Genomic DNA, 12,855 nt, shown 5'->3' with positions numbered 1-12,855 from the left:
AACAGGAGGTTCCGCTGCAGTACCGTAACAAGCCGCTAGGGGACCCAAAATCTAACTTTTTCCATGTCTCATCAAGACCTACCCACTTACCAAATATCAAGACAATCCATCTAAGCCTTCTCGAGTTATGCTGTTTGTTACAAGCACACAAACACACAAACGCTACCCTCTGCATAACCTTCTCGGCGAAGGTAATAATACATATGAGAAGAGCAGAGTAGAGTTCATTCAGCCAGATATGCATTTGGATTCCAGTTTGGGCCACTCTTTGGGTTTCACTTCTCTTCTCACCCCAAAATCGTGGCAATCGCATGTCCAGAATTCGAACACGAGATACCAAAACCGCAAGTTCCGCTGCAGTACTTATGATAACACTTGATGTTAATACTTTCAGATTCAGGAATGTCCCTTACATATGACAAAAAATGTGCAATATCCTTTTGTTTTTACTTAGATACATAATTTCTTTTCAAACAAACTACCCAAACCCACTTACTAAAATGAAATGTCTGAAACTTGTATAGATCCGATGCATTTTCAGAAAGAGTAAATTGACACCGATCTGGCAAAATGATGAATCATTATTTCTTTCTGTTACATACAGATAGTATTGATTACCTCTGTCACTAATGCTATCCATGTTATATTTCTTCTCTAGTCCTGTTGACATAAAAATATTGCAATTTCAAAGGACTGCCCATGGCGTTAAGACCGCCTGTGATACGCGCCGTTTTGAGTATCAAGACATGGTCACGGAAAAAGTCAATGGTGCAGTCAAAATAGGCCAGATCAAGCATATAAATGTGTCTACTGACAGTCAAGTTGACTGATCTCCTACTGTGCATCTGAAGAATCAGACTTTTGTGAGAAGAGAGATTGTTCGAGTCAAAGTTGACCTATTTTCCACTTGGTTTTCTATGGTTTCGCCATAGTTTTCAACCCCAAATACGCACCATATGGGGGTTTCGTGGAACCCGGTTACATAACCACTGTCTTATCCGATATATGCGAATATAACAACTTAAAAAGGCACGAATATACCACATTTATTGAGCAACATTCTCACAAGGGGGCAGCTATAGACATACGGAGAATGCTTCAGAATGTAGGAAAAAGCTGAAGATTTTGGGAGAAGTATGGAGTCTCATAGAAAAAGCTGGAGACAGACGGAGAAAGCTGCAGAATGAAGGGAAGACCTGTAGATTTTGGGAGAATCATGGAGAAAAAATGGAGAAAGCTGGATACAGACGGAGAACGCTGCAGAATGAAGAAAGAACTTTCTCCAGCTGTCTCCATACGTCTCTATCATTTTCTACGATTCTCCCAAAATTTACAGGTTTTTCCTTCACTCCTACCTTGTCCATGGTTCCGTCTATCATCCTCCAGTATTCTCCCAAAATCTACAGGTTTTACCTTCATTCTGCAGCATTCTCCACCTGTCTTCAGCTTTCTCCATACTTCTCTATCATTCTCGAGTACTGTATTATCACAAAATCTACAGGTTTTTCCTTCATTCTACAGCACTCTCCGTATATCTACAGCTGCCCTCTTGTGAGAATGTTGCTCAATAAATGTGATGACATTTGGATCTATTTATTATATAGTAGTAATATGTGCATATATAGGATAAGACAGCGGTCCCGTAACCCTCTAGCGGGTGCCGCGAAACCTCCATATGGTTCGCATTTGGGGTTGAAAACAATGGCGAAACCATGGAAAACCCAGCGAAAAATAGGTCAACTTTGAATCGAAAAATCTAGTTTCTGACAAAAGCTAGTCTGATTCGTATGAAGCACTGTAGGAGATGTGTGAACTTGTCACGATAATGGGGACATATTTATATGCTTGATCTGACCAGTTTTGACTTTACTATTGACTTTTTCCGTGACCATATCTTGATACTCAAAACGGCGCGTATCACCTGTAATTTTGTGGCGGCCTAACCGTTTTCAGTGAGGATAGTACACCTCATAATGTAATACATATAACGTTACCGTCTATCTACACTCGTTGTAACATATCATGTGTAACATAAGGTGTCATATAGAATGGACGATTGCCATCAGATCTTTTTTTAAATGTCATGTTCTTTTTAGATTACGCCCACTTTCATAAAGATGCCCATGACTCTGCAAGGGTTATGAAAAGACTTAACATGAAGAAGTCTTAGTAATTTGGCAGTTAATAAGCGAAATCAGTATTGCTTACGCAGAACAAGGATTCAGAGACAAGATCATGGAAGAGAAGTAGAAAAACGGGGAAAAGATCGACCTGCGACCTGTTTAGTCCTCACTCAGTGTTAATGTAGATGGCGTGTTCAGCACCCTGGACAGGTTTGTGCACAGATTGTATTGTGCACCGTTGACCTGTATGTTTGTGTAGATGGTGTGTTCAGCACCATGGACAGGTTTGTGTACAGATTTTGCTGTGCACCAATGACCTGTATGTTTGTGTAGATGGTGTGTTCAGCACCAAGTACATGTTTGTGTACAGATTTTGCTGTACACCAATGACCTGTATGTTTGTGTAGATGGTGTGTTCAGCACCAAGGACATGTTTGTGTACAGATTTTGCTGTGCACCAATGACCTGTATGTTTGTGTAGATGGTGTGTTCAGCACCAAGGACATGTTTGTGTGTAGATTGTGTTGTGCACCGTTGACCTGTGTGTTTGTGTAGATGGTGTGTTCAGCACCAAGGACATGTTTGTGTGCAGATTGTGTTGTGCACCAATGACCTGTATGTTTGTGCAGATGGTGTGTTCAGCACCAAGGACATGTTTGTGTGCAGATTGTGTTGTGCACCGTTGACCTGTGTGTTTGTGTAGATGGTGTGTTCAGCACCAAGGACATGTTTGTGTACAGATTGTGTTGTGCACCAGTGACCTGTATGTTTGTGTAGATGGCGTGTTCAGCACCAAGGACATGTTTGTGTACAGATTGTGTTGTGCACCAGTGACCTGTATGTTTGTGTAGATGGCGTGTTTAGCATCGTGGACAGGTTTGTGTACAGATTATGTTGTGCACCAATGACCTGTATGTTTGTGTAGATGGTGTGTTCAGCACCAAGGACATGTTTGTGTACAGATTATGTTGCGCACCAGTGACCTGTATGTTTGTGTAGATGGCGTGTTTAGTATCGTGATTTGTGTACAGATTGTATATAAACTGGTCTCCCCAGCAACGACTTCTCATGATTTTAAGATTTCAAAACATGATTTTAAAATTCCAATACACTTGGAATCAGGGGTTTCATATCTTTATATAGATATCAATCATTTGTGTGTCTAAAACTTTGCTGTTGTGCATTTTAAGCAACACCAAGTTCTTTCCTTGGCTGATTGACATTTGAAAGCTAAGTAAGACTGTAACAAGATATCAAAATGAGAAAAAAATGAGAGAATAAAACTCTGATCTTCATATCTTATTGGGTTTTTTTTCGAGTTTAGCACCATGTCTCCTAAATCAAAGAACAACGTAATTCAATAATATACATTTTTTCGCCACACCTTTCAGTTTCAGGAGTAAGAGGACGTACCGTCTTCTGAAGCGAAAGCCATGTTTTAGTGGGAGGAATCCCACCGTGGCTATAATTTCTTCCAAGCATACAAGCAATCAATCAACCGATACTAACGTTGTGGTGCACCTTTTGTAAAAATTACGTTTTGCGGGAAAGTGATGAAAGCAATGATGATGCCCATAATTTGGCTGATTTTACGGGGTTTAAATGGCCACGCCTTCAATTTCCCATTATCTTATATGTCATATATTAAAGGGAAGTAACTATCCTTCTAGTCTGTATTTAGAGACATACACCTAAAATAGCAATGGTGAATGTAGGCTTACCTATGCTGAAATTTTAGGTGTGAAATGATTCAGTCTATTTTCCAAAACGCTTTGATGCAATCAGAATTTCTCCTATTAGAATTGGAGATTGTCCTGGTAGAATGGAATTCCAATCTCTACTAGTAGAGTTCCGGACTCTACTGGAATCCAACCTCTACTGTGACATATACAACATAGGCCTGACTGCTTAGCCAACCAGCATGGTAGCTGCACCCTCCTCCAGCGGGCTTGAATCACTCAGCAACAAACCCTTCCACAATCTGTTGCCGAGAGATTCAAGCCTGCTGGACGAGGGTGGGTGGCTGTGACGTCTCTTACATGTAGGTGTGTTGAAAAATGACTGTCATGACAAATAAACTTTTGACCAAAAAAATGTAAAAATTAGATCATTCCTCTGAAGATGCATGCATGCAAATGCTCTTTAATTGCAAAACCCACACCCAATTCACTATATTGTACACCCTGCCCTCCAGTGCTCATGGCTATTAAATACAGAGTCAAATACAATGCTTGTTTTTTTGCCAAAAGTTAGATACAATTTCTTTGGAGAGCACCTACATATATAGGCAACAAAGGATTCTTTTGGGCCTTGCAACTTAATGGTTTTCAACATACACAGAACACTGCCCCTTTGCCAGCCATGTTTCACCATGCAAAGCTCATTTCATTACGAGTACATTTTAAAAGTTTAATATGTTTAAATCATGATGTGATCCTGCACTGGCATACACATGTACAAGTATGCTGTAAATCTATGTTTCTCAATGCAACTTGCATTCTCAATATGAACAGACCTCAATATGAATACATGCAAGTGAAGAAATATGAATACATACAGGTTGAGAAATGTTAATACCGACTTCCATGTACAGAACTGTCTCATCTAATTCAAGGATCCATTCAGGATTTCTGCATTTACCTGTCAATAACCTGTCAAATATCTAAGCTAACTTAACACTGGTTTAACCCCACAAAATACTGCTCCAAATGCAATTTTCTCTCAGAACCATTAGTTGATCACATCATAGTGGTACCACTTCTTAGTACTAGGATAAGCATAACCCTAAATATGATATACTTCTCTTCTGAAGTTCTGTTCTACTGCAACATTGAGTCATACTATAAATATAATAACTACATGTAAGATGACCATATTTCTAGTTGACATGTACAGATAATTACATAGATACCCTCTCTGTAATAATTATGTTTATTCCTCTGCATCAATGTAAACCAGGGATACATACATTGTAGTCTGCCTACTTCCATTCCAGCCACACAGAAGGCACTATGCTAAATGATTAGCAGACCAGTCTATCCAATCAAATCATCACCACGATCCACAGGATATCTGAGTCAACTAGTTAATAACACAGCACAAAATGTAGTATTTCAAACTTTTGTACTGTATGCATGTGCAACCTAGGTTACAGGATGGACTGGGTTCAGATCATCATACTGAGGGAACTAATAGATAATTGTGCAAACGTCATACAAAATTTGTCTTTCTTACAATAATGTAATAGGGAACATTATTCAAGATCGTATGAGGTCCTACGACAAATCTGTCTGTGCCATACATCACACCGAAATACCCGTCTTGCAGTGACATTGATGGTCAGACTTAAGTGTCCACATGAGCGATTCTGCAGACAACTGCTAATTCTCTGATGGTTGGTGTCAGAAATCGTCTAATTGAAGAAAAGGCAATACCTGTTAATTAGAATTAATCAATCTTTTAAAAAGTCACTCAGATAAATCACAACCACAGTTTAAACCTTTGCCACCATTCAGAGTAACTCACTAAGCCACCTTGATTTACATCATACATGTACTAAGCAGTTAAATAAATCTAGTCTCTATCCTTTTCAAAGTTGTCCAGAGGGTAGTTGTCTGGGTACTGTGCCACATGTTTCCTCATCTGTTCTCTCTGTTGCTGCAGGTGTGGAGGCATCTCCTTGTACGTGTCGCAGAAGAGCTCTGAAGGCGGGGGCTTCTTTTTCTTCTCCGCTCGCTGGAATGCCTGCATGACCTGGAAAGAGTGGGAAAGTGCACTTTATTACACTATGGTCTACAAGAGACTAAACCTGCAGCTTTATAAGGCTGTAACTACAATGACATTGTAGTAAGTAGTATTCTTGCTACATTGTGTGATGGCAAATTCAAACTGACAGAGTGACTTGGTATTTACTAAATCATCTCTTCAGATGTCCATTAAGCAAAGTTTAAGTTCCTAATATCATCCCATGCTTACCACTGATTTTGATTATATACAGGTTTTTATAAGAGCTTCATGAGCAATACAGGTACATTTGTTTACCTTATTCCCCATCTGTCTCAATGTACCTACCTCATTCCTAGCCTGTTTCATCCAGGCCTTTTCCTTCTCCATGTCCCACCAACCCTGGCTCACCATGTAATGTCTCAACCGACCAATGGGATGGTCCTGCTTATCCCAATAGTTAACCTCGTCAACAGACCTATATGCTGTGCTGTCGTCACTAGTGCTGTGGTGACCAATCCTATAGAGAGCAACATTGTCATCAGGATCTATTCTCAACATTTACTTTTTATCACACTCAGTCTGTTATACCGTGATACTATTTGTCCTATAGACATTTCTTTGTCAACAATCATCAAATCATTATTGCTGCAAAGTAATGCAACATTTCCTGAAGTTACCACTATAACAGTAACTGTGTCTGCGTACTTACAATATTTCAATTTTCCCATTTTTTTGACAAACCCCTTCCCACAATCATTGATACTTACATGTAGGCCACACCAATTTAATCTATTGGTTCTCAAATTTAAAAAAAAAGATGCCAAACAGGAAAATCAACATGATAAAACTCAGAGGGGAAAGTACAGAAAATGAATCAGAGTGGTCTTCACAGTTGACATGTACCTGTATGTCATGGCCTCTATGAGAACAGGTCTGTTTTCGTTGACGGCGAGCTCACGAGCAGCTTTGACGGCGTTGTAAACAGCAAACGCATCGTTCCCGTCCACACGGAGGGTAGCCATACCATAACTTGGCCCTCTTGCAGCTGTGATGAATATTCAAGAACAAAATTCAATCAAAGGTAACTCACATTTAACAGTGTGCAGTGTCTACAGTGCATCTATAAGCTAGAAGGCACTTTGCCATCCAGGAAATTCACTAAATTGCTCATATCATCAACCAGCAATACAGGATCAATCAAACATGACCATGCAGGCAGTGTTCATGAATAGCACATGGTCACTGGTAGGCTTCTGGTAGTTTGAAGACCAATTAAAGGTCTTGCTTGTCTGAAAACAAATTACAACATGAATCAACTCTTGAAGTACCATACAGTTACCAATGCTTACCCTACTAACTTAAAGCAACTTAGTTTTTAAGGGAAAAACAAAATAGTTTTTCATTTCTAAATTTGAAAAAAAAAAAAAAAAAACAGTGAGTGAAGTACATGTATTCTTATATATTTAGTTTTTTTTTCAATTTATTACTAAAGAAAACTTCTTATATAGCAAAGCCATGTCCCATATCATAACTGGCATGCAAATAAAGACGCAAGTCACATTTAAAAAAAGTAGCAAATGCATAAAAGTGGATGAAGTGTTGCAAAGATAGAGAAATTTTGCCTACCTATCCCATCCCCCCTGTACTGCTCAGAGGTGGGTGTTGAAATGGCGTATCCATTGTTACGACTGGACAGAGAGATGGGAAATGAACATGCTGTCAGACATGTAGAGAAATACCAGGGCTTGAAATTCATCTTTGGGAATAGGTGCACTGGTGCACCCAACTCAAAAAATTGGGTGCACAGAAAGAATTTTGGGTGCACCAGATAAAATAAAGTTGAATGTTCTTCAGAACATAATTACAAAGTCTAATGCTGCTGCCTTTCTTAAGAACTTCAATCTGTAATTCTATAGCTAACTTTAAAATTTCAAACAAATAATACATTAAATAAAGTACAGCAAAAAGTTATCATGCTGTTTTTTATACTTACATTTCAAGAATATTCTGTATACTAGTGTACAATAGTACCTTAACCCTATAGCCTACAAAAATATCTAGGTGCACCAGTGCACCCACAGTCAAAAATTAGGTGCACAGCTCAAATTTTGGGTGCACTGGGTGCACATGCACCCACTATTTCGAGCCCTGAATACTGTCACATCTTTGTTGAACTAAATGCAATATTCAATAGCGCTGACAAGGATTCCATATAGTAAGTATTTTTGCAAATTTTACAGGGCAACAAGGGGTCCCTTTTTGTCTTTGTTTTATCATTAATATACCTCAGGTCCAGACCTGTACCTAAAACAGTCTACTAAATTATACAAATGTACCTGTAACTAAACTTTGTTACTGTTCACTGCTCTAACTCAGAGATGTGTTTTGTAATGAATAGTAAACAACTTGTGTGAGTCATTGTATCACATGCCCACCAGAAGAAGATGATGGGACATTCTAGAGTTGCAGCAAAGTTGAAGGCTGCATGGGCGTCGCCCTCACTAGCAGCTCCATCTCCAAAGTAACAGATCACACACAGTCTCTTTCCTGACCTCTTGAGTGCATATGCTGCTCCAGATGCTAGAGAACACACAAGGAAAAATATCTCATAATATGCCTAACACAGAAAGTTTGGAAAGTTGATTTTGGTCAGTGACATTTATGTCATTTTTCTACCAATCATACTTATATTATATCATTAAAACACTTATTAGACACAGAATCGTCATCACTAAACTGAGAATCAGTTCCCACAAACTGCAAGTTGAATCAAGAAGGCATAACCAGTCAGTTTAATCCTGACATAAACTCTCCAAGACCCACGTTTTTGGTATTTGTCTAGCTTTATGCCTCATGATCCCTCTATCATGTGTAAATTTAAAACAAGTACATTACTAAGTTTGCATGACGATTGTTGAGTATGTTTTATGTCTTGACTACGCAGTGACCTTGCATCGAATGTAGCCAGGCTTGCACATGTTTATTGCCAAATTTTTTTGGTGGTGCAAAAGTTGGTTAATTGTACACAAATCCCTGTTTCATTCAGACGACAGCTCTATGCATGAACTTGGGTTCTTAATGATTTAATTCAGCACTGAAAATGAAGACAAACATTGCTCACTTCTGCTCACTTCTTCATCAGTGATCGAAAATAAATGTTTACCTAAGACTTATGGAACGTAGCGACATACATAAAGATTGAAATCAATGTATTCTTCAATTTCCTGGATGACTTATATTCACTACTAGTAACATAATCATGTACAAACTATTTTCCTCCTAAAAATGTGTGTTTACCTTGGGGCATCTGGGTTCCTAGTGGTGATGAGATAGTGACAAAGTTCAGCTCCTTGGACCCGTAATGAACAGGCATCTGCCGGCCCCTCCCCACGTCCTCATTGTTACCGTAGCACTGGTTCATGAACTGGTCTAGAGTGAACCCTCTGTACATCAAGACACCTGGCAGGCAGAGAAGTGGCACATTCTGTCACATTCTGTAGCCTAGTAAAGGCTACTTATAAATGTCTGAGAACAAAACGAATTGGAGTGACCAAAAGGATGGTTCAGCTACATGTACATACCTGCTTCCCTGTACTGTCCAAACACAACATCCCCGGGGTTGAGAGCTGCGGCGCTACCCATGTGGGTGGCCTCCTCCCCATAGTTGGTCATGTAGAAGGAGATCCTCCCTTGTCTCTGGGACTCATACAGGATACGGTCCATAGTGTTCAACAGAGTCATCTTGTGGTACATGTCGTAAACTGCTTCCTTAGACAGCTGGAGATTTAAAATCAGGAGAGTTGAAATAAAAGGAAAAAGCTTGTTCATACAGAGCTTGAAATACTGTAATTGACTTTATCTTCACGGTAGCAAAATTTCACGGTGTAAGGAAAATAGACATTTTCACTGAACTTTAACTTCACAGTGGCAGCACGTGATTTATAATTATAGAACGGACGTGTGAAGGAATCATAAATATAACAAGTTTTTTTCACGGGGATGACAAGTTCACGGTACAGAGTTGACTGTGAAAACAGTGAACATAAAGTTACAGTGAAAGAAAGAAGAATTACAGTACTTTCTTCTTCATACCTGCACCAATACAGGTAGTCTTTAAAAATACCTGCACCACTCTTTTTATTTGCATTTCAGTCCATCAAGTATATCTGTGTAAAACTGGACTGATATTATCATATTGAGTCATACCCATACTCTTATCGATAAGTGTGGTCCCCTCCGAAGAACCATAACCCTTTGAAGTCAGGTTAGCAACAACTATCGAGATTTGACCTTTTGACCAAGAAAGCTAGAACACACCTTTGGGTCCTGGTCAGCCTCTATGATCTTCCCTTGTCTGTCCAGTACTCTGTATACAGGAATGCCATTGTAAACATCAGGGGTGATAAACTCCAGCTTCTTGGTGAACTCCGACCTGGAGCCGGGAAACTGGGGCTTGTCTTCTTCTAGATCCAGGGTCTGGGAACTCATTTGCTGAAAAAAAAAATGACCATGAACTTTTTTTTAGTTTAGAATACAGGATTTGTATATAATTTGGACTGGACAGGGGGGGTTTGGTCAAACAAATCTGGACTGGACAGGGAGTTGGGTCAGACAAATCTGAACTTGACAGGGGGGTTCAGTCACGTAAGTTATATTATTTTCACTTGGCCCCCTCAAACAACTACAGTATGATGATCATAAGTAACCCACTTTGCAATTGCCACCAGTTTATTTGGGGTTTCAATTGGAGGCTGCGCACCCTCAAGTCTAGGTACTGTCTCTTCCAGGGAATTACTCCGAAGTAAATCAACTGTGTATAGGGTGAAAGCCTATTCCTTCCACTACAAGACCAACTGAGTTTTGTTTCTTCAACCTCTCTAATTTTGGTAAATCAGAAGAAAAAAACATAATTTTCACGTCAAAAATGATGGGCAAATTTTGGCCTTTTCACGTAGGATGAACCTCGTAGAAAAAATTTCGTGGTAGAAACGACTGATGTTGTCAGAAAGAGAAAAACCTAGCGTATAATCGAGCCAATTATAAAGAAAATTCTAGTACTTGACTTTCTTTAATCATCCACAGCGCAAGGCATGTCAACATCACCCACAGAATGCAAGGTCTATCTCTGGCCAAGGGACATTTCACTATCAACGCGGATGGATATCCGGAAATACGGCTTGGATCGAAACGCGATTTTCACCCAAAACACACCAATTCATACGCTTTTCAGCCATGCTAGTATCTAATATCAGTTTGAAGCACATTGTAAGAAATGTGAACTCAAACCCAGCCCCTCGAAACCCTTTCGTCACTTTCTTGTTGCGTACTACCACGGACCCCGGTTGCGGAAGAACTGGGGTGTGCACCGTTAAGCTCAATATTCCATCTTACAGACATCTTTGGCGAAAAAGTAACTGACGATCTGCGGTGGGACACCCTTATCAACCACGCCACTTATAAGCAAAGCCGGTAGGGTCCTAGGGGTCATTGGCAAAATTTGACCCATGCCACTGTCTACTAGATAATCTAGGGTCAAGGCCAAGGCCACTTGCTACAAAGTGCTGGTTTTGTTCACACATGTACGTTTTAGGGGCCTTCACCTTTGCCACTGGACATACTAGCCATGGCGACTGTTGCAGGGCTTACTTTTACTTGCTGTCTTGTATATACAAATGTAGCCCATACAACAGTCGTGGCGGCCAGCATTGGAAAATGTCAATATATGTTCTGTACATGAACATGAATGTCCAACTCGGCCCAACCCTGGTCAACTCGGCCAAACGTAAACACTCAGGCTGGTAAACACTCTGATCAACTCGGCCCAACAACCTGATCAACTTTGCATATTACAGTAGAATCCGCTTAGGACTTCCATTCCAAGTCACCGCGAGGGTTGTTATTGTCATAATTTAGAACTATTTTCAAGTTATTGTTATTATTTGTGTAAGAGATTTGATAGTTTTGAAATATTTTGAATGTGATTTCAACTTTATGAATATTTCTTAAGTCTTCTACAACTTAAGAAATATTCATGATGTAGAATATGATATTTACAATGGTTTCTAAATAATGGTACAGCATTCTACCATTATTTACAATTATTTACAATTTCTTAGTGAATCTTACCATTTTCTACCATTATTTGTAACATCTCTATAAATAGGTCAGAGGGCTGGGAAGAAAGTAATTCACACATCCTTATGAAGTTTAGGGAAGAATGCTTTCCACAAAGGACCCAACAGTGTCCTGCAGTGAAGTCTAAAGATGTACAAAGGCAGACAGAAGGGCCAGATTAGCACCTACTTTTATGGGGGTAATCACCATTCTACCATTGTTAACTATTTTCTACCATTTTTTGTAAATATTTCTAAAAGTTAAATAATCACATAGATGTTTAGAAATTATAACGAATAAAGAGGTCACATGTGACGAATTATGGGGTCAAAGGTAAAATTATGTACTGCTAGTTCTGTCCACAAGAGGATAACGGCTAATACGTCAGTAACAAGCGTGAACTAAAATCAACAATACAAGCCTGGTGTGTTCCTACAATTCTGTCTTATAGTTGATCAGGTGGTTGGGCCGAGTTGACCAGGGTGTTAGGCTGAGTTGACTAGGCCGAGTTGGAAAAGGGCCGACAATAACATGACGCAGCGCAGACAAAAATATGGCAACAGTTTCTTTACGTCCCCCACGACAAATGGACCAAAAAAGAAAGTTAGCGGACACAAGAGGGGCTGACACTTACCCTGTCTTGTCTCGGTGTCTTGTCGGGACCAGCATGCACATTTCTGACGGCGAACGACGCAGCATTACGGTAAAAAGCATGCTGCAATAAGCCGCGCACTTCTAACAAACACCTCATCGCCGCCATCTTGGCAAGGTGGGACGTTTTTCTGGCACTTGCGAGGAATATACTATTTCTGTACAGGAGGGTGTTAGATTTGTATTACTTTCTTTAAACATGTTAGATATAACTTTTAATAACGAAACTATGAAATGAGAA

At 39.7% G+C, this 12,855-nt stretch overlaps 1 protein-coding gene across 1 annotated transcript; it reads right to left on the bottom strand.

Moving 5' to 3' along the window:
- Positions 1-4,233: 4,233 nt before the first annotated feature.
- LOC136432261 (2-oxoisovalerate dehydrogenase subunit alpha, mitochondrial-like) lies at positions 4,234-12,761 on the bottom strand. The gene is made up of 9 exons (XM_066423359.1): positions 12,598-12,761; positions 10,167-10,340; positions 9,431-9,626; positions 9,147-9,308; positions 8,285-8,429; positions 7,476-7,537; positions 6,753-6,894; positions 6,195-6,366; positions 4,234-5,876 (listed from the first exon to the last, which is right to left on the bottom strand). Exons 1-9 carry the CDS (start codon positions 12,721-12,723, stop codon positions 5,697-5,699), a joined length of 1,359 nt encoding a protein of 452 aa, XP_066279456.1. The 5' UTR covers positions 12,724-12,761; the 3' UTR covers positions 4,234-5,696.
- Between the last annotated feature and the right edge of the window lie 94 nt (positions 12,762-12,855).

This window comes from Branchiostoma lanceolatum, chromosome 4 (genome assembly GCF_035083965.1).
Source record: "Branchiostoma lanceolatum isolate klBraLanc5 chromosome 4, klBraLanc5.hap2, whole genome shotgun sequence".
Classification (NCBI taxonomy): domain Eukaryota; kingdom Metazoa; phylum Chordata; class Leptocardii; order Amphioxiformes; family Branchiostomatidae; genus Branchiostoma; species Branchiostoma lanceolatum.
This window is presented reverse-complemented; position numbering and strand designations above follow the sequence as displayed.

Coding starts and splice junctions, on each gene's coding strand:
- LOC136432261 (XM_066423359.1), bottom strand. CDS start 12,723: ATGGCGGCGATGAGGTGTTTGTTAGAAGTGCGCGGCTTATTGCAGCAT. Junction 6,895..7,475: donor GTACAGGGGGGATGGGATAG/GTAGGCAAAATT, acceptor TATTCATCACAG/CTGCAAGAGGGCCAAGTTAT. Junction 6,367..6,752: donor ATAGAGGCCATGACATACAG/GTACATGTCAAC, acceptor TGCTCTCTATAG/GATTGGTCACCACAGCACTA.